The sequence below is a fragment of the Chionomys nivalis genome, chromosome 7 (assembly GCF_950005125.1).
Source record: "Chionomys nivalis chromosome 7, mChiNiv1.1, whole genome shotgun sequence".
In the NCBI taxonomy this organism is placed as follows: Eukaryota; Metazoa; Chordata; class Mammalia; order Rodentia; family Cricetidae; genus Chionomys; species Chionomys nivalis.
Window position 1 is genome coordinate 55,423,056 of NC_080092.1, and position 27,932 is coordinate 55,450,987.

Here is a 27,932-nt window from a genome sequence, read left to right on the forward strand (position 1 = left end):
TTCCCTTCTCAGCTCACAGCCAGGGCCAGTTCTGAGGATTCGGCTGCCTGCAGGGTGCGGAGGCCAGGCTCCCGGGGCTCCTGTAGTCCCGGGGCTTCCCCTCCCCCGCCCCAGCACCAGCCTCCCCTCCCCCGCCCCGCCCACGGCCCCTCCCCGCGTGCCCCAGGTCCCTCCCCTCCCCCTTATCTCTCCCGCCCCCCGCCCCCTCCAGCTCCTTCGCCAGTTCCGGTCACGTTGCTGGGTGTTTACGCCCGGAGCCTGCCCAGGGCCCCCCGCCTCTACGCCCGGAGCCCCCGGAGCCCCCGGAGCCCCGGCCCCGCGCCCGACAGCCTCGCAGCAGCTGATGGCGCCGCAACCTGGCCGCGCGCTGCGGATCCCTGAGCGCAGCTAGCGCGGGGGAAGAGCTCTTCCCGAGACCCAGCGAGGCCCGGGCCGGGCCCGCCGGCTCCCTCGGGTCCGCAGGTGAGGAGGCCGGGCGGTGGTCGTCGAGGGTGGGCGCTGGCCGGGTGACCGGGGTAATGAAGGGAGCGCCAGAGCACAGGTTCGGTCGGGAGGGCTGCGCGGGGCCGGGCACCGCAGCGCGCGGGAGCGGGCAGGACGCGGGCTGCTGGCAGAAGTTGTCCTCCGCCGCTAGACCTGGGCCCTTTCCGGCGCTGGCAGGGAGTCCAAAGTAGTCCGCACCACCACCTACCACCTCCCACCACTCGTGCCGTTGTACCTGTTCTTCGTGTCCTGGCTGGTCCCTCTCTTCCCTATGCTCCGTGGTATGCATACCCCTCATCCCCCCACCCGCGCGCCCCAGCCGGCTCTGGGAGTCAAATTCATTCGAGGCACAAACCGCAGAACATCAAGTAAAGGTCGGGGTCCAGTTTTTTCCCGGGCACCCCACTCCCACGTACCTGAATCCTCAGCAATGCTGAGGTTGGGGTTGTGGGCACTTAACTGGAACGGGAGGGGGGGGGACCAGAGTTGAGGGCTGTTTGGGAGGAGGGACTCTGGAGTGAGGAGGATCACAGGTCCCTGGAGAATGTGGCTCCACCACCAGCCTCCACCTTGCAGACAGAGTCCCAGACATTTGTCAAAGGCCAAATCTTGGCTCCAGACTCATCCTCAGGAGAGCCAAGGACTTAGTGGGGGTGGCAGAGTAATTATTTTTTAATACGTGTACTTACTTGCCCTGGTGATTCCCAGTAAGACTCAATTCATTCTCTCTGCTGTACAACTGGCTGTGTGGTTGCTTTCTTACAAGGGATTCCCAGAGTCCAAACAGCCGGGAAGAAGACTACAGGACACAAGAAGAGATCAGATTTCGGGAGACAGAAACTGGGTGGAGTGTAGAAAGCAAGGGGATAGTCATGGTTACAGGGAGAGCTTATCTGGAGAGCAAGAGGAAGTATCCAAGCGAAGGAGCTTAGCCTGCAGATGTAAAGTGTGGTTGCCTTGTGAGAGGCTCTGTGTTCCAGAGTGAGCGCCTACACACTATAGCTGTTATGTCAGGCAAAGAGCTTCCCCTCTCTGAAGTCCAGTTTCTTCATCTCTGGAGTGGGTGCACGAATAGGATCGCGAGTGTAGGCTTAAGATAAGTTAATGTGTAAAATGCTGGCAACAGTGCTGAGACTTGTGAGTTAGTGTCGTTGCCTGTGCCGTCAGGGATCTGCTTTCCTGTTGCCCTGGGCCTCTGAGTCAGAGGGTGAAGAGAAAAATAAAGAACATAAACATATGGGTTCATTTATTTACTCATTCATTACTCCACCTCTCCCAGCTCATATTTCTGCTTCGGCTATACCAACAACAACAAAATAAAGCTTAGCCTTCCCCTAGAAATAAGGAGCCATGCATTCTTAAAGAACATTAAGAGTGGTACAGAGATATCTGTTGACCCCACAGATGTTTTCAGCCCCAAAGAGAAAAGAAGCGCTAAGAACAAAATTGAAGCTGGGACAAGACAATCAGTCAAGACACGAGGCAGGGCACACTGAAAATTCCATGTGATCCAAACAGGGGGCTCCAAGATGCTAGCCTGGCTTGAAGGAAGGGTGGGGAAGAAAAGAACTGGAGAACATAGAGCAGGTTGAAAGGTGGGGGACAGGAGAAATTTGAACACCTTAGGAAAGCTGCGAATTCACCCGAGTATGGTGGCATATGCCTGCAATCCTAGCATTAAGGATGCTGAGGCAGGAAAATTGCCATCAGTTGGAGGTCAGCCTGGGCTACATAGTGTGTGCCAGTCCATCCTGGACTTCTGACAGAGTGAGAACATCTCAACAACAGCAATAATAGTAAAAGTAAAGTTATTAATAAAAATAATTTCAAACATTTTTAAATTTTTATTTATTATGTACAGTGTTTTGCCTGCATGTACACCTGCACTGCAGGCCAGAAGAGGGAACTAGATTTCATTACAGATGGTTGTGAGCCACCATGTGGTTGCTGGGAATTGAATTCAGGACCTCTGGAAGAGCAGCCAGTGCTCTTAACCTCTGAACCATCTCTCCAGCCCCAGTTTCAAACTTTTGGTTAGCAGACACCTTTCCTTGTGCAAAAGTTTACCCTGGAAAAGGCCAGTAAAGGGCTCTAGAGAAATGGCTCAGCATATAAACTCAGATAACCGTCTCAGTTTAGTTCCAGATCCCAAAATAGAAGGAGAGAAGCGACCCCCAAAAGTTGTCCTTTGACCTCTACATATTCACCGTCGCATAAGGGCCGCTGTGCCTACACACATACACACCAGACATGTGTGCACATGTGGACAATAACATTTTTTCTCAATAAAATTTTATTAAAAACAAAGCCACCAACCCGCTATGTGTGGTGGCACATACATGCTTTTAATGTCAGTACTTGGGAGGCAGAGATAAGTGGATCTCTGTGAGTTGGGGGCCAGCCTGGTCTACATAGAGAGATGCTGTCTCAAACAAGAGCAAAACCACCAACCCTACCCTCTGGCATCTGCACATCCCCCCATGCTGAATTCTAGAGTTCTGTAGAGCAAAACGTGAAAGCCATTGGCTGAGATGTCTCGGGTTCGGAGTACCATGATTCTGTGCTTCCTAGGATACGCTCAACCCAAATACCTGTTAAGAACTGAGGAGAGGCGAGTACTGTTCCCTATGCCTGTGTCAGTTGTGGGCAGATGGGACGGGAAGTGGAGACCAGCAGGGGCTAAGTTACTCACCAGGGTCAGGGGGCCAGGCCTCAAGGACAGAAGTAGTAGGGACAGGAAGATGGCTGAGCAGATGAGGGCCCTATGTCCTGAGCTCCACTCCTGGGATTCACACAGCAGACCGCATGAAATGACTCCCTCACGTGTTCCTCATGCTTGCCACATGCACAAGTAAATAAATAAAATTTAAAACAAAAATCTAAAGTCAGAATTGTGCCAGGACAGAAAATTCCTGTGCCAGCTGCTTAGCTGATGGTTGAAGCTGTGAGAATCTGAGGCCTTTTCTACCAGCCTTTTCAAAGGGGAGAAATTTGTACCTTTCAGACCCAGGAGACATGTGTCAGCAGTGTTTGAGATTGAACCTCGTGCCACGGGTCCTTTTTTAATTCTGGATGATTGTATTTGTTTGTTTGTTTCTCGATACAGGGTTTCTCTGTGTAGCTTTGGTGCCTGTCCTGAAACTCGCTGTGTAGACCAGGCTGGCCTTGAGCTCACAGAGATCCGCTCGCCTCTGCCTCCCGAGTCCAGGGATTAAAGGCCTAAACCACCACTGCCCTGCTTGGGTGATTTTTTTTAAAAAACTATGTTTTTGCTTTACTTAATTTGTCCACAGGGTACATGTGTGTGTGTGCAATGACGTGCTTGTGGACATCAGTGAACAACTTGTGGGAGTGAATTCTCTCATCCTGCCATGCTGACCCTAGGTCTTGTGTCCATTTCATCAAACCTAAGTCATAAACCCCTTTGCCCACTGAGCCATCTCTCCAGCCCCTTGGTACTTTGTTGTTAATGAACTTCTTTTCCCATCAAGATACAAAATTAACATGGGAAAGAACTAGAAATACCAAGTGTAGAGGCGCAGAGTCCAAGCAGAGGCAGATGTGAGACTCTGCAGGAAGAAGGCAGGGCTGGCAGCGTCAGCCCTTCAGCTGCTGTTACCTGCATCTAGGATGCAGCTTCTGATGCCCAGTGGTTCTAGGACTGCATGTGTGTCATGACAGCCTGCCGTTTGCCTGCCTCAGCCCTTCTGATGTGCGTGTGATTCCTCAGCGACACAGAGTTCTGGCTGCTCCTAGCTCCCCTGTCCCACTTCTCCTCCTCCCCTCCCCAAACAATCCGCACAGTAATGTCTAAGAATGAAAACTTGCCAAAAAGCATTTGTGACCCAAATTTCTGCCCTAAGAAGAAAGAGAAGCCTGCCTAGCTGGAAGCGAATGGTCGAGCCCATCCGGGAAAGAACAGAAACAGCTGGTTGACTCCATTTCTCCTGTGGCCAGCGTCCAGGCGCCGGGGCTGTGTGGGAAGGACTTTCACCCTTCACAGTCCTTTGTATGGCAGGGAGTGGGAACAGACATCTCTCTCTTCCTCCTAGGGTAGGCCCACACACCTTCATCCTTCAGATATGCACACAGCACCCACACAAATGTGAGAAGTCGAGAAACACACCTGGGGCCTCGGATGTTCCCCAATTGAGCATTGTGTGAGGCCTAGAATGGCACTTACACTCCTTGGAGTGCACACAAGCCCTTTCCTCCCTGTACATACAGTTTCACAGGCCTACAACTCATCTGGCTCCCCTGCATTAGGCCCCAGAGTGTTAGGTAGTGCATCTGACAGCTATTCCTTCTGTGAGGACCCCTGGGATGTCAGACCTAATCGTGTCTGTCTTGTCTTAGCAGATCCACCCTGCCATCAGACTCCCCCAGATCCACTCACTTGTGCGTTCTGCAGATATTTACCGAGGGACTCTTTATTTGCTGCAGACTGTGCTAGGCACTGGGGAACTGGAGGAAAACAAAAGGAGTCCTTGCTCTTCTGTTGCTAACAATCTGGCAAGGGAAACAGACAGTAAACAAATGCTCCATACACCCATGGGCCAGGAAGTCCATGAAAGAGCAGTGCAGAGGAAGGGAGCAGAGTGACTGGCTAAAGTCTTTTTATTTGGGGCGACCACGGAAAGGCCCCGAGGAAGCAGCATTTGAATGGGTGATTGAAGGGAGGGATGGGCCTTGAGGAGTCTGGTAAAAGTTACCAGTGGCAGAGCAGACATTTCACACATACAACCCCAGGCACTAGCATGCTTAGAGCAGCAGAGGTCAACAGCAGGAGCACAGGAGATGAGAGCAAAGAAAACCAGAGGCAGGTTGTGCAGCGTTTGGCTAGGACCTGGGGTTTTGCCCAGTGTAGTGGTGCACACCTATAATCCCAGCACTGCATGGGTAGAAACAGGAGGATCACAAGTTTGAGGCTGTCCTGGGCTACAAAGCAAGACCCTGGCTCAAAAACAAGAAAAGAAGAACAGGCCAGTGAGAGGGCTCAGCAGGTGCAGGCACTGAAAACCTGAGATCAATCCCTGGGACCCTCATGGTGAAGGACAGGATCAGCCTCCTGCAAGTTGTCCTCTGACCTCCACATGCATGGTGTGGCATGTATGATAAATAAACTAATGCAATTTAAAAAAATATCTGGGTGGTAGCACACACCTTTAATCCCAGCACTCCAGAGGCAGGCAGATCTCTGAGTTCGACGCCAACCTGGTCTACAGTTCGACTTCCAGGACAACCAGGGTTACACAGAGAAGTCTTGTCTTAGAAAAAACAAAACAAGGATGCCAGAGAGATGGCTCAGCCGTTAAAAGTGCATACCACGTTTAGTTCCCAGTACCCATATCTGAGTTCACAACCACCTATAACTCCAGCTGCAGGGCATCCAACAACCTCTTCTGGACTCCACAGGCATCTGCACGCACACATGCACAGAGACACATGCATATACACATAAGTAAAAATAAATCTTTTTTTAAAAGAAAGAATTTGGGGTTGGTGTGTAATGGCAAGCACTGGAGAGTTCTGAGGTAAGGATAGGGAGATATGACAGGCTTATATTTGCTAAAGGGGGGTTGGCTCCTAGGTGAAAAATAATGAGACAGGGCGGAAGCAAGAAGCCGGGTCTTAGAGCACCACCAGTGAAGCTCTAAGACCCGGGAAGCTGGTGATTTGGACTGGGGAGATAATGCCAAGTGATAGATTTGGGATAGTTGTGCTGTTTAGTCCAGGCTGGCAGTCAACTCGAGATGCTCCTACCTCACACTACTAAATGCAGTGATTATAGGCACGTGCTACCACTCTCAGCCAGAGTGATTTTTTTTTTTTTAAATCAAGGACCTACCTACCCCTAGATGAAGAGTTGCAGACAATCAGTGGCTGCCAAGAGATGGAGAATTGATCTTCTCTAGTGATGAGGGCCCGATAAGTTATCCAATCTCAAGTGATCAGCCTTTAAAAAAGGGCAACACTGGAGGGTCTGGAGAGATGGCTCAGTGGTTAAGAGCACTGACTGTTCTTCCAGAGGATCACAGTTCAAGACCCAGCACCTACATGACACCTCATAGCTGTCTGTAACTCCAGGATCTGACACTCTCACTCAGACATACATACAGGCGAAACACTGATGCACATAAAGTAAAAATAAATAAATTATTTTTTTAAAAAAGAGCAACACTAATGGTCTCACTAAGTGTTTGTATTTTTGTTTGTAGTGGGAGGTGGGAATACTGTAAATACAGTACTCATGTATGAAATTCTAAGAAAAAAACTTAATTTTTTTCTAAGACAGGTTTTCTGTGTGTATCTTTGGAGCCTATCCTGGAGCTCGCTGTGAAGACCAGGCTGGCCTCAAACTCAGAGATCTGCCTGAGTCTCTGTTTACAGTCTATGAAGCAAGTTGTAGGACAGCCAGAGCTGTTACACAGAGAGACCCTGTCTCGAAAAAAAAAAGAAAAAAAAAAAAAAAAAAAGAAGCAAAAAATAAATGAATTAATTTGTTTTTATTGTTATTTTTTGAGATAGGGTTTCTCTGTGTAGCCCTAACTGGCCCGAAACTTACTCTGTAGACCAGGCTGGCCTTGAACTCAGAGATCTTCCTGCCTCTGCCTCCCAAATGCTGGGCCTGTGTCACCATGCCTTATTTTTTTTTTGAAAATCTTTATTTCAGAGCTGAGGAAATAGCTCAGACTAAGGACCTGAGTCTAATGTCTAGAGCCAGTGTGTCCAGCACATACATGCAATCCCGGTGCTGGGATGTAGACGCACAGGTCCCTGGGGCTCAGTGACCAGACAGCCTCACCTAATCAGTGAGTCCCAGGCGACTGAGAGACCCGGTCTTCAAAAAAGTGTAGGTTGCGTAAGGAACAATTCCAGAGGTTGAGCTTTGGCCCCCACACACATGTGAGCAGATGCACGCATGTACCTGTACACAAATGCACACATGAACACACAGACACACACTGTAAGTCATAGGGCCTGAGGATGTAGCCTAGTTGGTAGAGTACTTGCCCAGCATGCATGACACCTAGATTTTGTGTCCCAGCACTGAAAAAAAAAAAAAAAAAAGCTATATCAGGGTATGGGACTTCATGCCTGTAATCCCAGCACTCAGGAAGCTGAGACAGGAAAATTGTCATGAGTTTGTGGCCAGTCAGAGCTACATAGAGAGCTCCAGTCCTATCAGGAATACATAGCAAGACCCTCAAAAAACAATAATAACGATAATCCTCATAAATTAATTCAAAGAAATGAAGGAGGTTAGACTGGCAAGATGACTCAACAGGCTAGGGGATTTGTGGCCAGCATGATTTTCATCCCAGAACCCAGAGGTAGGGCAGAACCAGCTCCCACAGCTGTCCCAACCATCACTCATATGCCATGGCATGTGCATATGCACAGACACACAAAATGAATGAATACAAAAAATTATTTTTTAAAGAATAAATAACGTTATGACTCATGTTTAATTACCAGGAGTCTGGTGGGTTTTAACCGGGTTTTCCATTCTGAGTTCATTTGAACGACTCATCTAATAGGTCAGTCCTATTCATATTCATAATTTTAATATATTCAAAGCCAGTTGAATGGGAACTGTAATCATATCTGCAAGCCTTTTCATCTTATTTTTTGCTGTTTTGTCCTGTTGAGGTTTCTCCTCCATCTTTAGGCACATATTAATTATACAAAATGGTGAGTTCATTACATCTCTTTCCTTGCATATGGTGAACTTTGATCATTTTTACGTCCCTGTTAGACACATTTTCCCACACGTTTCCTTCTCAGCTTCTTTTTTTGTGAGATGGGCTCTTCCTCTGTGTCCAGCCAGGCTCACCTAGAATTCAGAGACTCATGTGATCTACTTCAGTCACCCCAGTCACTGGGACCACAGGTAAGTGCCACCCAGCACCCCTCACCTTTGTAAGTTAATCAATGAGTAAAACTCCATCACCTGCATAGCCCCACCCCACTCAAGAGGATGAACACGCTAGTGCAAGATGTCATCACCTGCATAGTCCCACCCCACTCAAGAGGATGGCCAGGATAATACAAGATGACGTGTAACACAAAGAGGCTAGGAAACTTGGGGGCATGTAGGATCTTGCCTGTCACAAAAACTCAGCCTAAAAATTACTTAAACAAACTTTCTTTGGTCCTGAGTGTAAATGAGGTCTTGTGGGCTAGAGCTGCAGCTCTGTGATAGAGTGCCTGCCTAGCGTGTGCAGGGCCAGGGCCAATCCCAGCCCTGGATCCCAGCATTCTTTACACAGATTGTAGTAACACGCTTAATCTCATTTGTTTGTCCAGTTGGTTGATTCTCTTCTTCATGATTGAAGGGACTTTATTATGTTTATCGCTGTGTCCTGTGCTTCAGCAGTAGATACGGATGGATGGATGGATGGATGGATGGATGGATGGATGGATGGATGGATGAGATGGTAGACCAAGGTAAGACTTAGCCTATTCACAGAGAAATGAACAGAACAGAAAAAGAAAAAAGGAGTATAATACTGAGTTGCTGTACTAAGTTATCTGTACTTATCTTTTTTTTTGTTTGTTTGTTTTTTTGTTTTGTTTTTCGAGACAGGGTTTCTTTGTAGCTTTGCAGCCCTCCTGGAACTCACCCTGTAGACCAGTCTGACCTTGAACTCACAGAACTTCACCTATCTCTGCTCCCCAAGTGCTGGGGTTAAATGTGTACTTATCTTTTATCGTTTTTGGTTTGTTTGGTTGGTTGGGTTTTGTTTTGTTTCCAAGACAGGGTTTCTCTGTGTAACAACAGCTCTGATTTTCTTGGAACTCACTTTGTAGACCAGGATAACCTCGAACTCACAGAAATCTACTTTGTCTGACTCCCAAGTACTGACATTAAAGGTGTGTACCACAACCCATCCAGCTCTACTGAAAAAAAAATTTATGTAGCTGGGTGGTAGTAGCACATGCCTTTAATCCCAACACTTGGGAGGCAGAGGGAGGCATATCTTTGTGAGTTCTAGGACAGCTAGGACTGTTACACAGAGAAATCTTGTCTCAAAAAAAAAAAAGTTTTTTTATGTGCATGAGTGTTTTGCCTGCTTGTATGACTATGTACTTTTGGAAGCCAGAGGAGGGCATCAGATCCCCTGAGACTGGAGTTACAAATGGTTGTGAGCTGCCTCATGGGTGATGGGAAACAAGTCCAGCTGCCCTGGAAGAGCAACCAGTGCTTTTAACCCTGAGCCATCTCTCCAGTCCTTTCTTTCTTTTTTTTCTTTCAAGACAGGAGTTCTCTGTGTAGCTTTTGGAGGCTGTCCTGGAACTCGCTCTGTAGAACAGGCTGTAGCACAATTAATAAAAATTCAGAGGCAGATATAGGGGTTCAACCTGAAGACCAGAAAAACAAAGCAGCCACTGGCTCTTATCTCTACCTAAGTCCAAAAGTGACGATCCCGCCTCCAGGAATCCTCAGAATGAGACTAAAACCTGTCTCCTCCTGTTTTTTATTCCTCTCTAGTGCTGGAATTAAAAAGTCATGCACCACTGCTGCCCAGTTCCTGTGGCAAACTAGTGTGGCTACTGGGATTAAAGGTGTGTGCCAACATTGCCTGGTCTGTATGGCTGATCAGTGCAGTATTTTTGCTCTCTGATCTTCAGGCAAGCTTTATTTATTAAAATACAAATGAAACATCACTGTATTTCCCCTTTTTGTCTTAAATAAAAAAAAGAGGGCTATAACTATATACAGTAAATGCAATGACTGGGGGGTAGTGGTGCACACCTTTAATCCCAGCATTCGGGAGGCAGAGTCAGGCAGATCTTTGTGAGTTCGAGGCCAGCCTGGTCTACAAGAGCTGGTTTCCAGGACAGGCTCCAAAGCTACAGAGAAACCCTGTTTTGAAAAACCAAAAATAGATAGATAGATAGATAGATAGATAGATAGATAGATAGATAGATAGATAGATGCAATGACTATATACAATATATATAGGTAATAAATACATCAACAATGTCAAGTCCACTTGCATTTGACAAATTTAGAGAAAATACTCCATATCTATCTTATCTTGGTGAGTTCAAAGTCTTGTACCTAATTTATTTTCTATCATAGCTTGTTTTCTACATCAGGTAAACAAGGAAAACTATAACTATTTAGTCTTCAACCCCCTCAGAGACCCAAGAAGGAAATAATATAAACTGAGTAAGCAGGAAGTGCAAGCAAGCGACTTCCAAAAAATGTGTGTAATGACAGAAACAGCTGGCTTCTTGGACAGTCACCCAGAGTTCCTCTGCAATGATGGGACATCCATCTTCAATCTACCAGCCTAGCATATCTGACAGACTTTTCTTTGAACCAGGATATTCTGAAGGGCATCCATCTTCAGCCTACAGGCCTAGCATATTTCTGAAGGGCTGACCCTCCTTGTCTTAACAATGTTTGGCAGTCACTCTCTTTTGTATCCTGCTTGTCCAATTAGGACAGCATACTGCCAGCACTTGGGACAAGGGCATTTGTTTGCCCGGTGGTTTATTTTTGCCACAAAGAAAGTAAACTCCATGTGGAGTTTCTTTGGTACCCATGATCTTCTCTAAAGTAGATTGGTGCTGCCAGGAGCAGACATGTCTCATTGTCATACAAAAGAACCTACGTTGTTAAAACATCTGAAATGTCATATTCTGTAGACCTCTGAAGTGTTTGAGGTTGACCCATCTAGCTAAAATATATCTTTGCTTGACATTGGAAACATACCTATGTGGCTACAAGTTTGATTTTAATAGGTGACTAATTACTAACCTGCATTTTCTTATTATCCTAAACAGTTGGTAATAATAACATTTTAAAGATTAGAAATTTGCATTACCTTGTTAAATGAGCTGTATAGGTACAATGCTTTGAACAAAATTAGATTATGCATACATTATGTTTTAACAAAATTAATCTCAAATTTGTATCAGTATATAAAATTTGTAAAAAAATATACAAAAGTCAAATCTAATGTAAAACATTTCAAACTAGAAGTTGCTTTTTTTTTTAAATTTAACTTATTTTATGTGCCTTGGGGTGAAGGTGTCTGATCTCTGGAGTTACAAGCAGTTGTAAACTGCCATTTGGGTGCTGGGAATTTAATCTGGGTCCTCTGGAAGAGCAACCAGTGCTCTAACTGCTGAGCCATCTCTCCAGCCCCAGTAGTTGCCTTTTAAAAGTATATCTACCTTTTTATCTTAAATATCTATATCCCCTCTTTATTCTTTTCAGAGTAGATTCAATAATCTACTATCATATCTATATCCCCCTTTTTTTCTTTTCAAAACAAGAATCTTGAATCTGATTTCCTTTGTTTAGCTTTTTTTCTAGCCATTATCAATAATAACTTATACCAACACCCCCTAAACAATGACAAATATCTATAATCCATTAAATGACCGAAACCACCCACCCCACCTCTTGGGAATATGGATGTCATATTCTTAAATTTACTTCCTGCTATCTGGAGGCAATGGTATCTTTAGAGGATCCTGAAAAGAAAAATTTAGGTTAATTGTCAAGTCCTGGAAAAGGTAGCTGTATCGTTTGTTGTTCAGTCTATGGGTAATGGAAAGAGCTGGGATTAAAGGTGTGCGCCACCACCACCTGGCTCTCCAGGTCTTTTTAATCTCCATTTTACATCAGGAAAATAATGTCTCCCAGATGTTAACTTTTGTGCTCAAAGTCAACAAAAAGATAATGGAAAGAGCCAGGATTCAAACTCAGGGTTGTGTCCAGTGTAAACATTGGGTACCTTCTTTGAATTGAAGACGCTAAGGAAGAAGGTCCAGACAGGAGCTCATGGAAGTGAGGTTCTCAGGTGGACCTGCTTGGAGTGACCCTACAAATGAAGAACCATCTTACACCATGACTTCCCTCTCTCAGTATCCGAGGAAGTCCCCAGAGTAGGTGGAGTCAGATCTTTCAGAATTTCAAGGAAAGCCCAGAAGGGTGTCTCATGCTTTAATTCCAACACTTGGGAGGCAGAGGGAGGAAGATCTCAGGGAGTTTAAGGACAGTCTGGTCTACAGAGTGAGTTCCAGGGCATCCAGGACTGTTCACAGAGAAACCCTGTAGTGAAAAACTTAAAAAGGAGGAGGAGGAGGAGGAGGAGGAAAAGGAGGAGGAAAAGGAGGAGGGTTAAGGGTTTTAGGAAGAGGGAACTGCGATGTAATTTCACAGTATAGTGCTTGCCTAGCATGTGCACGGTGCTAGGTGGAATCCCCAGTTTAGCAAGTTAAAAATAAAAACCATAGCCGTGCAGTGGTGGCTATGCACACCTTTAATCCCAGCACTTGGGAGGCAGAGACAGGCAGATTTCTATTGAGTTTGAGGCCAACCTGGTTTTCAGAGTGAGTTTTAGGATAGGCTTCAAAGCTACAGAGAAACACTGCCTCGAAAATAAACAAACAAACAAATACATAAATAAAAAACCCACAGAACTTTGGGGGAGGGTCACATATAATGCCCCATACCTGTAATCTCAGCTACTCAGAAGGCAGGAGGACCACTGGGGCGTAAGAGTTCACAGCTAGCCTGGGCAGCATAATGTAAGCTCTATTACCCAAAATAATTAAGTAGCTGGCAGAGAAGACATGGGTTCTGGGTCCTGGACCCCAGACCGCTTGCCTCCACCTTGGCTTTTCCAGGAATCCAGCCATCATGAGTAGGATTCAGGTGCATGCTTCTCTGTCGCCATGGGATCCACAGTGTGGGTCTTCTGATTTTAGTTCCATTCTTCTCTACAGAGTGACTCTGCCTCCTGTTTTCAGCCCGGAGAGACATGTTAGTAAGCAGCTCTTCAGCTCTCCCTCCCTCCTGTGAGCCAGGCACAACCACACACACACCTGTAACCAAAGCGCTCCAAAGTCAGAGACGGGAATGTGGAGAGTTCAAGGCTAGCCTGTGCTACCTATCAGGACTCTCTTTCCCTGGTGATTCAAAGAAGCTCCAGGGCTGCAGTGCAAGTGGGGGTCATAACTGGACCAGATTTCAAGGTTTATCACCTCAGCTCCCTTTTTTTTATTAATTAAATTTTTTTCATTTATTTTACATCCCAACCAGTTTCCCCTCCATCCTCTCCTCCTGTTCCCTCCCTACCCCCACCTCCCCACTGCCCCCACATCCACTCCTCCTCTGTTTCTGTTCAGAAACAGGCAAGCCTCCCATGGTGTCCACAAAGTATGGCGTATCAAGTTGAGGTAGGACTAAGCGCCTCCTTTTGTATTGCAACTGGGTGAGCGGCAAGCCAACATGGGGAATAGATTCCCAAAGTTGAGCTCAAGCTTTGGGACCAGGTCCTGATCCCACTGCCAGGAGTTCCACAAATAGACCAAGCTACACAGCTGCTACACATAGATAGAGGGCCTAGGTTGGTCCCATGCAGGCTCCCTGACTGTTGGTCCAGAATCTGTGAGCTGCTATGACCCCAGGTTGTTTCTGTGGGTTCCCTTGTGGTGACCTTGACCCCTCTGGCTCGCATACAATCTTTCCTCTCTTCAACAGGATTCCTGGAGCTCAGCCCAGTGCTTGGCTGTGGATCTCTTCCTTTGTTTCCATCAGTTGCTGGATGAAGGCTCCCTGATGACAGTTAGGATAGTCACCAATCTGATTACAGGAAATGGCCAGCTCAGGGCCCCTCTCCACTATTGGTAGGAGTCTTGGCTGGGGTCATCCTTGTGGGTTCCTGGGAGTTTCCCTGGCACCAGGATTCTTCCTAACCCCGAAATGGCTCCCTCTATCAAGACGTCTCTTTCAATACTGCCCCCTCTCAACCTTCCCCCAACCTGCCCAATCCACTCCCTTAAGTTCCCATGCCCGCCCACCCCCAGTCCACCCAGGAGATCTCTTATTTCCCCTTCCAAGGGAAATCCATGTGTCCCTCTTTGGGCGCTCCTTGTTACCTAACCCCTCTGGGGTTGTGGATTATAGCCTGGTTATCCTTTATGTTACATTGGATATCCACTTACGAGTGAGTACATATCATGTTTGTCTTTCTGGGTCTGAGTTTCCGCACTCAGGATGATTATTTTCTAGTTCCATCCATTTGCCTGCAGATTTCATGATGTGATTGTTGGTTTTTTTTTTTTTGTTTTTTTTTTTTTTGGTTTTTCGAGACAGGGTTTCTCTGTGGTTTTGGAGCCTGTCCTGGAACTAGCTCTTGTAGACCAGGCTGGTCTCGAACTCACAGAGATCCGCCTGCCTCTGCCTCCCGAGTGCTGGGATTAAAGGCGTGCGCCACCATCGCCCGGCTGATGTGATTGTTTTTACAGCTGGGTAATACTCCGCTGTGTAAATATACCACATTTTCTTCATCCATTCTTCAGTTGAGGGGCATCTAGGTTGTTTGCAGGTTCTGGCTATTAGGCATAATGTTGCTCTGAGCATAGTTGTCAGATTCCTTATTAACCTATGGAAAGCTAAGACCCCAGAGAGAGGTGGCCACATGTGAGACATTAGTGAAGGCTAGACCCAAAGTTGTCTTCCTGTCTTAGCCAACTTCTCAACTTATTTCCTGTCTGAGGAAAACAAAGCCAGGGCATCCCTGGGCTCTGCTTCTTAGACTGTTGAATGGGAAGAGCAACCTCTCTGAGGACATTCTCACTCAGTGCTCGAGAAGGCTAGTAGAGGAAACTGGGGTGGGGAATCCCTGGAGTCAAGAGGACCTAGCATGAAGGACAGAACCTGAAGGTGGGGCAGGCAAATGGCCTCTGAAGACATGGTTTCATCTTGCCTTTCATCCAGGTGAGGCCCAGGCCTGGGCTGCCATGGATACCGTGTCCCTGGAGCATCAGATCCAGAGCGTGCAACGCCACATCAGCTTCCTGAAAAAGGAGCAGATGGCTCTGCTTCGAGACCTGCACCTGGAGATCCTGAGGCTGCAAAAGCGCTGCTCAGGTGAGGCTAGCATTCACCCCAGGGGGCTGGAGTGAGGAGGGGGTCGCTGTCACCATCATCGGTTTCTCTGGTGGGATGCCCCTCCTTGAGTTCCTATGAGCCTAATACGTTCTGTCCTGCCTCTTTCTGGATGAGAACCAAGACTTGAGTGGAGCGGGTTCTAGAGATGAGCCGAAGGTGACGTGACTGTATTGTGGAATGGGGGAAGTAAAGTTAGGACTCTGATGTTTAGTAAGTTCTAGGCCAGCCTGGGCTACATGAGACCCTGTTCTCACTTCCCACACCTAAACATTTTAAGGCTGAAGACCCTGCTGAGGTAGTGGGTCAGGCTTCCAGGAACCAGTTCCAGGGGATTCCTGTCCTTTGAGCACCTGTCATCCTTCAGGAGCTCAGGTGGGAAACTGACTGTCTCAGACAGGTGAGACAGAGCAGAAGGCTTGGAGTGTGGCTCAGCGTTGGGGCACTTACCCACCATGTGCACAAGGCCCTGAGTTCTATACCCAGCGTCACACACGTGAAAATAAACACACATTGGGAAATAGGGCCAAGAAGAGTTCAGGATGACAGTCCATCTGAGCAAGATGGTGGAGGGTGAGCACCTCCATCCTAAGAGGGAGTGTATCATCTCCCCAGATAGTTGTATGCAATGCAGACATACCAGCAGGTGACGGGAAGGAAGTGAAGAAACCATTCAGGTAAATGGGCCAGCATGGCAAAGGCCAGGAAGTCGGATAAAGCTGTGCTTAGAAGAGACCGTAAGAAGCCAGACTCCGGTGGCGCACAGCACCCGAGTTGGGAGGCAGAGGCAGTTGGATCTCTTGAGTTTGAGGTCAGCCTGGTCTACAGAGTGAGTTCCAGGGCAGTGAGCTACACAGAGAAACCCTGTCTCAAAAAGAAAACAGAAAGAGATGAGAGGGAAGGAAGGGAGGGAGGGAGGGAAGGAGGGAGGAGGGAGGGAGGGAGGGAGGGAGGGAGGGAGGGAGGGAGGGAGGGAGGGAGGGAGGGAGGGAGAAAAGAAAGAAAGAAAGAAAGAAAGAAAGAAAGAAAGAAAGAAACAAACAAACAAACAAACAAACAAACAAACCCTGACAAATGCAGGGAGAGCTGCGAATTTGTCTTGTCGCCTTGGGCAGTAGAGAACAAGAACCAGTGAGAGGTTTGGAACAGCTGGATGTTTCTCCTTCAGCACTGCTGGTCTTGAAGCAGAGGCGGTGAACTGTGGCCGAGAGAGGTGATGCTGATGGGAGGCTCTGGGAAGGCAAAGGGCTAGTGGGAAATGGCTGGAAGGAAAAGGGCCTGACAGTTGATCACATTTGCGAGCAGAGAAGAGGCAGGAAAAAAATGGATGGAAATTTCAGGTCTACAGCCTCAACTGCCCAGGCCATTCAGAGGCAGGACTGTGACCCAAGTGTTCATTTATCTCCAAATGTAGGCTTTATGTGTGTGGGTTTTTTTTTGTTTGTTTGTTTGTTTTGTTTTGTTTTTGGTGTTTCGAGACAGGGTTTCTCTGTGGTTTTGGAGCCTGTCCTGGAACTAGCTCTGTAGACCAGGCTGGTCTCGAACTCACAGAGATCCGCCTGCCTCTGCCTCCCGAGTGATGGGATTAAAAGTGTGCACCATCACCAAGCTCCAATTTCTTTATCGTGAAAGCCATAAACCAAGATCCAGAAAGAGAAAGTCATAGAACATATGCTAGTGCCACAGCCAGGATTAAAACCAGCAGCTATGCGGTTTTCTGAACGTTCTCTACCTCTCTGTTTGCCCAAAGGGAAAAACCAAAGCTAGGAGGCTTGAGTGAACCACTCAGCTCCCCGTGTTAACAGAATGTGAGCAGTCTAGACACAGATCCATTTGCTCCATTCCAAACTAGGCTCCTGGCCATCTATCTTCCCAGTGACTGGATGGTCCCCGGAGGCTACTTTTTTATCACAAGGACACTCTCAGAGGAAAACGGGAGACTCAAAAATCTTCCCGCAGATCCTCTCATTTCTTCTTGTTTTTCCCTAATTCTGAAGACCTGGGTCTTTCCATTCTGGACACAGGATAGTTCCCATGACAACATGACAGGCAGGATTCGAGGGCCCTCTAGCCCTCTCTGGCTCTCAGGTGAACCTGGGCTTGGAGCTTCCTGGTTATTGATTAAGGAGATAAAAATAACTCTGGTCTTGTCTGGAACCGCCACTCTGGGGACTGAGATGACCAGTTCAGACCTCCTTCCAGTGGGAAGTGCAGAGAAAGCAGAGAAAATAGAGGGAGGAGGCTAAAGTCGAGGGCAGGCTGCCTGGAAAGCCAGATGAAAATGGAGAACATGGGGCTTGGAAGTAGAAATACATTCTGGACTGATGGGATAGCCTGGCTGATGACAAGCGCCCCTGAGCCTTAGGTGCTGCGCTAGCCCTAAGCTAAATCCTCTGTTTTTTCCATTGCATCCTGGCACCAGACCCTTGTAAGAGAGGTGCTGTTTTGTGCCCATTTTCCAAATGAGGAAACTAAGACTCAGAGAAGTATCCTTACTGGTCCAGGACCCTACCATGTGCTGATTTCATATAATGTTTATATAACCTGCAAGGATTCTCATCAAAAGATGGGTCGAGAAAGATAAAGGAAGCCTGGCATGGTGGCACACACTTTTAACCTCAGAACACAGAAGGCAGAGGCAGAGGGATCTCTGTGAGTTCAGGGCCAGACTGGTCTACAGAGCAAGTTCCAGAACAGCCAGGAATACATAGTGAGATCCTATCTAAAACACACACACACACACACAAAGAGTAAGATGGGGGTGTGGAGCCCAGCTGGGATTCTGTTTCCTCATATCTCAGTCCTGTGGTTAATGGTTGAAAGAAATCAGCCGTTGAGAAGTTAGTGGCAGAGCCAAGGTCCCTTAGGCCATTTCATAGGCCTTGGAGGAAGGGAGGAGTTGGTCCCAAAGAGTTCTAGGGATGGAGGCCTCAAAGGCCTCCAGGGAAGAGTGGCCCCAGGGAAGAGGTTCAGGCTCCGGTCATAGCTAAGGTGCCCAGAGCTTTCCGTGTCCCAGCAACAAGTGGTTTCCCCAGAGAGGGTACTTCTAGCAAAGCCCCTGGTCCCTAAGAGCGTTTTAAGGGGAGAAGGGGAGCAGACTAAGGCCACAGGCCTGCCTGTCTGGGAGATGATGGGCAGTAGTCCCAGAGATGCGCCACTTCCTTTCTTTGGACTCTACGCTTCATCCCTGAAGGTATATACAGGTGCTCCCGGCTTCCTTCTGCCCTTTGCCCAGCCCAGCACACTACCTCCAGTGCTGTGAGAATTAGCATCCAGAACCAGGAGTGCTAAGCATTTTCTGTGTCATTGAGTTGTACACTCCTGCCTGGTCCGAACTCTAGGAGATAGGGGACAGGAGGTGGGGCTGAAATAACAGATGCCCTGAGAGATGGGGGGGGCATTGGGAGCACCAAAATTGAGTTGAAGAAAAATAAGCAGAGATAAGGAGGTAGCTGGGCCACCAGCACCCAGGAAGAACTTTGTCCTTTGCCAGTGACCTTGGTGGTGGCATTCTCTAGCTTGGAAGTCCCTCCCCTTCCAACACCAAACCAACGCCTGGTACATCTTCCACCACTAGGTGGCGCTGTCCTCCTTAAGCCCTTCTTGCATAGTGGTCACATGGGGTTTAGGAAACAGTTGGGATCTCCCGACAGTAATACAGGTACAATACTGGCTATGAGATTAGTGTCACATGTGTTCAGCTTAGCAAATAGCTTCTGTCCATTTCCCCAAGTATCTCTGGGCACTGCAGCATTCACCAGTGCAACTAAGCTTGCATAGGTCACAAGAGTTCTCTACAACCATATCACCCCTTAGGAAAAGGCAAACACCCCCTCATCCCCTAAACAAGCCAGGCTCTTCTGCCCACAGAGGTAGTCTCTGTACCCAAGCCTAGGCACAAAGCTTTTGCTAGAAAGATCTCTGGGCTTGGAATCCCCAGGCCCAGGCCGTGTGCCTTCAGCATGACTCTTGCCTTCGCGGGGATGTGAAGCAGCTGTAGCAGGAGTGGAGATGGTGCCTGCGGGTCTGCCCTTCCACTAACTCAGTTGTGACTTCCTGACACGCACACTTACTTGTGCACACACAAACCCCTCTATTCTCTCTTCCCCAGAACTGACCCATGACCTGGAGATGAGAGAGGTCCAGTCTCACCAGCAAGGTAAGAGAAATAGCTCTGAGCTCTGCTGGGAGGGAGGTGCATGAAGCCCAGAATATTGAGTTTCACCAATTGTCTTTTAAATGTTTTATATATTATGGGAATGGGACACACACATGTGGAAGTCTGAAAACTTTTGGGGAGTCAGTTCTCTACTTCTACCATGTGGGTTCCAGGGATCAAACTCAGGTCATCAGGTTTGACAGCAAGCACCTTTACCTGCTGAGCCATCTTGCTGGACCAGATTTTGATTTTTAAGATTAAGTCCTCGTGTAGCAGAAGCTGGCCTCTAATTCTCTACGTAGTCAAGGCTGGCCTTGAAGTCCTCAACCTCTGCCTCTACCTCCAAGAGCAAAAAAGGAAGATGCCCAACACAGACTTCTGCTCCCCGCAACAGTGGTATATATACACACAAACACATGTACACACACATGAAATGAATGCCACCATAAAAATCTAAAATTAAAGTTTCTTTTTTATTTTTTTTTTTTATTTTTTTATTTTTTTTTTTTGGTTTTTCGAGACAGGGTTTCTCTGTGGTTTTGGAGCCTGTCCTGGAACTAGCTCTTGTAGACCAGGCTGGTCTCGAACTCACAGAAATCCGCCTGTCTCTGCCTCCCGAGTGCTGGGATTAATAAAGTTTCTTTTTTAAAGCCTCATTTGGGCAGAGCATTGTGGCACACATCTTTAATCCCAGCACTTGGGAAGCAGAGACAGGCAGATAGATCTGTAATTTCTAGGCTAGCCTGGTCTACATAACAAGTTTCAATACTTTTGGGGCTACGTAAGAGAGTCTGTCCCAAAACAAGGGGTGCCAAACCAGAAGCCCTAGTACTTAGTGACAAGACCAGGTCAAAACCTAATGTAGGGCCGGGCGGTGATGGCGCACGCCTTTAATCCCAGCACTTGGGAGGCAGAGGCCGGTGGATCTCTGTGAGTTCGAGACCAGCCTGGTCTACAAGAGCTAGTTCCAGGACAGGCTCCAAAACCACAGGGAAACCCTGTCTCAAAAAACCAAAAAAAAAAAAAAAAAAAAAAACCTAATGTAGGGAAGATGAAGCAGCTGGGCGGCCTGGGGCCAGCTGGTCCAGTTACCCCCCTGTGTCTGGCAGGTCCAGGGAATTCTAGTGGTACCACTGGAGAGGCAGGGTGCCTCAGTCTTCAGCAGGTTTCTTCACCATGGTGTATCAGACCCAAGGCCAGTCTAGAGTACACAGTGGTGCCATGGAGACTGTTTTGTGTGGGGATACTGCCTCATTCTGTAGTTCCAAATGACTTAGAACCCACTATGTAGACCAGGTTAGCCTCAAGTTTGTGGCCATCCGCCAGTCTTAACCTCCCAAGTGCTGATATTACAAACATGAACCACTAAGCCAGTGCCCGAAGAATTCTTAAGAACTGAGAAAAGGGGGCTGGAGAGATGGCTCAGCGGTTAAGAACATTGCCTGCTCTTCCAAAGGTCCTGAGTTCAATTCCCAGCAACCACATGGTGGCTCACAACCATCTGTAATAAGGTCTGGTGCCTTCTTCTAGCCTGCCAGCATACACACAATACAGAATACTGTATACATAATAAATAAAGAACTGAGAAAAGGGCCAGGCGGTGGTGGTCCATGCCTTTAATCCCAGCACTAGGGAGGCAGAGGCTGGTGGATCTCTGTGAGTTCAAGACCAGCCTGGTCTACAGAGTGAGTCCCAGGACAGCTAGGGCTACACAGAGAAACCTGAACATGGTGGCACAGGCCAGCCAGTGCTACACCATGAGACCATTGTTGGGGTGGGAGTGGGGATGAAGAAAGGAAAGGAGAGCCGGGCGGTGGTGGCACACGCCTTTAATCCCAGCACTTGGGAGGCAGAGGCAGGCGGATCTCTGTGAGTTCGAGACCAGCCTGGTCTACAAGAGCTACTTCCAGGACAGGCTCCAAAACCACAGAGAAACCCTGTCTTGAAAAACCAAAAAAAAAGGAAAGGAGAAAGTTGGCTCCCCGCCATACTGGTGTGTCACAGTTCTTACACATCAAAAACTCACGAGAGCAAAGAAGGCTGGAAACTTTTAAGCTAAACCATTAAAGTCCTGTAGATTGCTGCGTGCGGCTGAAGATCAGCTAGGACACACGGGGACTTAGACTTGAGCTGATTGTCCACATCTTCCTATGGCAATCATGGACACTTCTTGGTGCCTCCGTGCTTGGAGAGACGGGACACTTACTCGTCCCTGATACTAGACAAGGAGTTCTATAACCACTACTAACTTTCCATTGAAAAGGCTTTTGGGGTCAGCAGAGCTCAAGCCACTGCGCTGTAAGGAACATATCCCTGCTGGGCGGTGGTGGGACATGCTTGTAATCCCAGAACTCAGGAGGCAGAGGCATGCAGATCTCTGTGAGTTCGAGGCCAGCCCGGTCTACAGAGCAAGTTCCAGGACAGGCTCCAAAGCTACGGAGAAACCCTGTCTCAAAAAAAAGCAAACAAAAGGGGCTGGAGAGATGGCTCAGGTTAAGAGCATTGTCTGCTCTTCCAAAGGTCCTGAGTTCAATTCCCAGCAACCACATGGTGGCTCACAACCATCTGTAATGGGGTCTGGTGCCCTCTTCTGGCCTGCAGGCATACACACAGACAGAATATAGTATACATAATAAATAAATAAATATTTTTTAAAAAACAAAAAAGCTATAGAGAAAACCTGTCATAAATAAATAAATAAATAAATAAATAAATAAATAAATAAATGGGAATATATCCCCTTTTGCCTCTGTGTGCCAAGTCCCAGGTGTAGATGGTTAGTAAGGTCCAGGAAGAGGGGTCCTCAGCCCTGACTCTGCATGATCACCTAGGGAGATTTCAGCAGTGTCATTTCTAGGGCCAGTTCCAGGGGTTCCAAGTTAAAGTCTTTGATAGGGCCTGGGAAACAGCTTGGGTTTAAACTCTTTGCATTGTTCTGATGTGTGTCTATGGCTAACTCCTTTGGTGAAGGCAATGGCAAAGACTAGACCAGTCAGCAAAAAAACTCACAAAATGGGATATGTGTTCCGTAAAGGAAAGGACACCCACCACCACCTCCTGTGCTTCTCAGCCCCTGCTCTTAACATGTCTTCCTGTCACAGGGCTTTTCCACACCCAAGCTGGGCCCCCTCCAGGAGTACCCTTCTTTGCGGGGAGGAGCTGTTCACCCTAGCTCTCAAGCCTCTCCTTCCCTGATGGCATCACATCCCCCTTAGAATAAGAGGATTCTAGTTAGAGGATTCTAATTAGAATTTGTCTTTCTGACACATGTCACACTGGCAACCTGACCTTTGTGGTTATTCACTATACTGCGCTGCCTGCTTCTTGAGAACACGGGGCGCGGAGACTCAAAGCCCAACAGATTGCTTACAAATTAACGATTGCTTACAAATGAACAATCAGGAAAGGGTTTTGCGCTTAAGCTGAAGAATTTGACGCGGAGGGTAGGTCAGGGCTAAAGTCCCTGTGACTGAAGTTTGAGGCGGAAAAGCGGAGAGGGGAGGGGCGCGCCGAGCCCACTGAATTACGTTTCACTCCCTTGGGGGCATCATCGCCCCCTTCCCCTTATTGTCCCTCCTTTACAGAAGAGGCGTCCCGGGAGCTGGAGAACAAGTGCCGCGCGCTAGAGTCGCAGCTGGAGGCGCGAGCTGCGGCCAACGCCGAGCTGCGGCGGGAGGTGGCGCAGCGGGAGGCGCTGGTGTCTGCGCTGCGCTGCAGCCTGCGCTCGGAGGAGCGCCGCTTTCTGGAGGAGCTGCGGCGCCGCAGCCACCGCGCCACCGTGCTGGGCACCGAGCTGCAGAAGCACACCGAAGCGGCCGCCTACCTCTCCTGCCAGCTGCACGCCGCGCGCCAGAGACTGCAGGCTCCGCGCCCCGGCGCCGCTGCCGCCGAAATCCGGCCCCGCCGACGCGCACAACGGTCCCGCCGCCCTCCCGAGGCGGCCGCCAAGGGGCCGGGCCGGGACTGGGCGACCTGGGACGACGCCGATCCCATGCCGGACCCCGCTCTCTTTTTATACCCGCGGAGGCCGCCACGACCCAGCCCCCGCGGCCCGCGCCCTCTCCCACGTCAGGAGCTGCGGGACCAAGACGCCCCGCACCCCGTGTCACACCAGGAGTCCCCGGACCAAGGCGGTCCGCACCGGGGGCCCGTTGAGAGCCCAGATGCCACGCCCAGCGCCCTAGGGGATCCTGAGTAGGCGAAGGGCGGGCAGTGGCGACCGCCAGGGCAGGCCCGGCTGGGCGGGATCAGGAATGGGGCGGAGTCAAGCCGGCAGAACCGCCCCAGCTCCGCCACCCACTAGAGCTGCCCCCCGCTTGTGTGTTTCCCCGAGATGAGCGGCCCCCTCCGGAGAGGGAGCTCCTTTGTAGAGGGAGCGCCAAAGGATCGCACCTTTTTTTTGTGGCGGATTGGTGGTATTAACCCTAATCTGGGTCCCACCCAGGCCCTGGGAGGGGGAGGGCTGGGGTCTTGTCGGTCCCTGGAAAATTGACAATCCCTTGCAGGGCGGGAGAAGGCTGTGTCTGCCTAAAGGAAGGAACACGGTGGCACTTGGCACCGCTAGGCCTGCAAGCTCCCCTTTCCTGCTTTTTCACCCCCAGCCCTGCCCAGCCTTTTGCTCGGGAGAGGCAAGTTTAGGAGCTAGCTCGTGTACTCGGAAGTAGCTACTCCCCACCCCACTGATAAGTCCTTGAAGGTGAGCACGGAACACTTTAGGATCTATTTTAGAAGTCACGTCCTCTCAGAGCTGCGGGGTTCTTGGTGGCAGTTGACTTCCAGAAAATAGTAAGCATAAACCCTTGAAGCGGGTCGTGGAAAAGGAACTGAATGGTTCTTCCCAGGTCTACCATGCAGGGGTACAGGAGATAACAAGCTGGGGCTCAAATTTTGGCGAAGGCTGAGGGTCTTTCGCCCTTCTGTTCCTGAGGCTCCCTCAGAGACTTCCCAGTCCTGTTATAGGTGCTAATCCTATAATCTTGTCCATTTTCCCAAGCAACTGGCTACATCCAGAAACAGGAAGAAGGTCCTGGCTTCTTGGAAGTGACAGCTATACATATAAATTTGATTTTGCTGGGGAGGAAAGTGGAGACTGGCTAGTCCTCGGCGGTGCCCACCCCTGAAAAGGTGGGGTGGTCTTATGCTCTCCCTCTTAGTAGGGAGTTGCAAGGAGAGCAGAATGCTGGCGCCTTCTCCTTCTTCCCAATTCCCATCACTACCAAAGGCAGGAGGAAGCTTCAATGCAGCTCACCATAGGCCCTGTACCAGAGCCCCCACTCCATCATTCTTGGTCTGACCTGCATTGAGTCCTAAGTGCCTGTGAGGTCTTCCCTGGGGCTGCTGAGCGAGGATACCTCTCCCACTCAGTCACTGGGCCCTAGCATGTCCTGGCCCTGGCTAAGGCACCACATTGTATGTGTCACCCAAGGTCTTAAGGTGAGCAGAGTCAGTCTCTGTAGTTGACAAACTAGTGATGGCCACCAAGAAGAAAATGAACTCTTGGCTTATGCCCTCTACTTGAAGAGGAAGCAGGAATTTTACAGGAAGCAGAAGGCAGTGAGCACATGCCAACCGGATTCTGTACACAGACCCCTCCCAGTTCTCCCTTCCCTGAAAGACAGCTGAGGCCACTGAATGATAACAAAGACTGAGCTGTCTACTCCTGGGAGCTGGATGACAGAAGTAAAATCCTGGAGTTCCCACTAGGTCCTGACCGCTACCCTTCGCTCCAGTGGCAATAGCTGTACCTGTACCACTTGTTAATCCTCTCACTGCCCTATCCTGCCACCCTCCCCACTTGGAACCTGCCTGTATGAGGTACTCACTCTGCTCCCTTGGAGGTGTCCAAAGGACAGTGGGAGGGGAAAGGCCTCTTTCTCTGGGCGCCTACACAGACCTACATTTCCTACGACCATACTTTTGGGGTGAACAGGGTGACTTTATTGAGCCCTTTCTCGTCCATCCATCCACCCATCCACTAAAAGCCATAGCACCCCGACTAGCTCCCCTTTAAACTATAGCAATAGCCCTCTTCGTTTTCCCTTCTGGGCACCCAGGATATTCAATTGGCTCCATCACACCCCGTCCCCAGGGATCCGAGAGTTTCCTGCCTGTCTTTCCTCAAGTGACCCTGCCAACACCTTCAAAATCCTGTTCCTCTTCCAAAAGCCAGAGATAATGATACTTGCGCCCAGGGTGCTTAAAGATTTCCCAGATGAAAGATCTGACTCCCATTTGAGGTCTTGAGGTGGGGGAAGGAAGTAATGCAGCTCTTCCTGCAGTGAGGGTGTGATAAGGAGGCCTAGGCAGATACGCGATTCCAGTGTTTACAGGATACCCCTTAGCGCTTCCTCTTCTGGAAGTAATGAAAGGCCCCTTCAGTGATCTACAGGCAAGGGCACCCTCTGCCTTCCCAGTTTGGGACAGACCTTGCCCTTAACTTGCACCCATTCCCTTCCTGGACTTGGCCATAGCAATCTACCTGGTCAAGGGAAAATACCAGGAATGACCCGATGGCCAAGAAGGGAAAGACCCGTTTCCTTTCTTTGCTGTGCATATCCACACTGGGAGGCTGAGATGGTTCATGCGGACACTCATAGGGAAGAGGATTCCTGCACAACCTGAGTATAAACAGACCCAGGAGGAAGAACTACGCTGGAGTCCTACGCTCAAGACACCATCCGGGAATGAGTAAGCAATGCAGTACGAGGCTCTGTACCCCTTGTCCCTGGGTCCTTGCCAGGGCAACCTGTTCTTTGAGGGACTAGTTCTGGGCCAAAATGGGACGCTCATCTCTCTACAAGCAGCAGGATAGAGTTTTCTGGATGTGGATGGAAAGATGGTATGGACCATCTTCTCACTTAGGGGGCCAAGGGTCTCTTAAGCATCCTTTCACAGTGATGTGCCAGCCTTGATGGGAGACGTGCAGGGCAGACGGATCCTGCTCCAAATTCTCTGTTGGCTGCGCTTTTTAATCCAATGCTTTTCAGAGTGTATTCACTCACCTACAGAAATAGAGCCCTGTGCTTTAGGGGTGACTATCATATGCCTTATTCTTAATAAAATGTTTGGAAAACATATAAGTCCGTTCTCTTGCTGAAAGTTCTGTTGCTTACCCACCTCTGTTCCAGCAAATGTAGAATGGGGAGTTTCGGTTGTGAGGGAAAGAGTAGCTTAGAAATCAGTGAGTAAAGTGAACCAGCTGCCCCCCCCACACACACACACACAAATATGCTCTTCAGGGCTTGCTGAGGTGACCTGGCCCCTTGCTAAGGTCTGCCAGTCCTAGAGAGGAACAGGTTGGAAGGATTTCGTGCCTAGAATTGTTCCCTGTTCTGGTCTAGAAAGAATTCCAAGGTTTTGATCTGTTTGGCCACCCATGCTGTCCTCCATCTGATCTGATAGAAGTGCAAGAAGCCCAGCGTCCTATAGACAAGCCCATCCTCATCCTCTACTAATGGGAGTCATCCTATGACCACGGCTTCAAGAGTTCAGCACATCTGGTACCATGCTTTCACTGTACCTCTATGTTGTGAACAGTAGAACAAGCTCTGCATCCTGAGCATTGTTCCTATGTACAACCCTCCCCTCCTGATAACTGAAGCCACTCCAGCCCATCTTGGGGGGAGGGGCCACTGCTCCCATCATGTGGCCCAAGTAAGGTGAGTCATATTCACTGGGTTGAAGATGGGCCCAGGAGTCACTCCAAAGCCAATAGTCAACTAGAGTTGTTGAACATACAAACATTCAACATTCCGTCTTAGGTCAGCAGGGCTCAGCAGGGAAGCACATAGTGCTGTTGACAAGGACAAACTCATGGGCAGCTATGGTAATCTGTGAACTTGGAGGCATGGCGGGTCATTTGCCACCACAAGGGGAAAGGTGTCCAGACAAATGAGGAAGTGGTTGGGGATACAGCTCAGCCTGTACATTGCTCGCCTAGCATACACAAAGCCTGGAGTTGGAGCCGAAGAGCTGTGTAAACTGGGAAAGGTGACCCATGCCTGTAGTTTTAGTACCCAGGAGGCACTAAGTTGGTAACAAGTTCAAGCTCATCTTCTACTACAAAGTGAGTTTGACACCCCTCTGCTACACAGTAGGTCCTGGGGATCTGACACCTTTTTCTGGCCTCTGCAAAAACACAGCATACACACACATGATAAAATAATATTTTTTTTAAAGGTGGAATGAAGAGAAACCTGATAATGAAGTGATCTATAAAATCTCCTATATGGTAAGTCCCCTCCCTGTTCACATTTGCTTTTTCCTTGTTATAAAACAGAATCTCACTATGTAGTTACGGCTGGTCTGGAACCCCCTGCCTCTGCCTGGACTGCTGGGATTAACCACATTTACCTTTTTTGAGACAAGATC

General features: G+C 48.8%; 1 protein-coding gene across 4 annotated transcripts; it reads left to right on the plus strand.

Moving 5' to 3' along the window:
* Positions 1–26,631, plus strand: Ccdc92b (coiled-coil domain containing 92B). 4 transcript variants are annotated; one of them, XM_057776840.1, is made up of 6 exons: positions 1–462; positions 8,272–8,377; positions 13,994–14,139; positions 15,233–15,385; positions 19,515–19,562; positions 23,150–26,631. In XM_057776840.1, exons 3-6 carry the CDS (start codon positions 14,109–14,111, stop codon positions 23,758–23,760), a joined length of 843 nt encoding a protein of 280 aa, XP_057632823.1. In that variant the 5' UTR covers positions 1–462; positions 8,272–8,377; positions 13,994–14,108; the 3' UTR covers positions 23,761–26,631. The 4 variants fall into 4 exon arrangements, with proteins under 4 accessions (XP_057632823.1, XP_057632822.1, XP_057632825.1 ...); XM_057776839.1 differs by having other exon boundaries at positions 5–462; positions 23,147–26,631; XM_057776842.1 differs by lacking the exon at positions 13,994–14,139 and having other exon boundaries at positions 5–462; positions 23,147–26,631.
* Positions 26,632–27,932: the final 1,301 nt, after the last annotated feature.

Bases quoted from the DNA above. Each gene is read 5' to 3' on its own strand.
- Ccdc92b (XM_057776839.1), top strand. From the start codon at position 14,109: ATGGCCAGCTCAGGGCCCCTCTCCACTATTG. The intron at 15,386-19,514 runs GTGAGGCTAGCA...TCTCTTCCCCAG, and splicing joins GCTGCAAAAGCGCTGCTCAG to AACTGACCCATGACCTGGAG. The intron at 19,563-23,146 runs GTAAGAGAAATA...CCTCCTTTACAG, and splicing joins GGTCCAGTCTCACCAGCAAG to AAGAGGCGTCCCGGGAGCTG.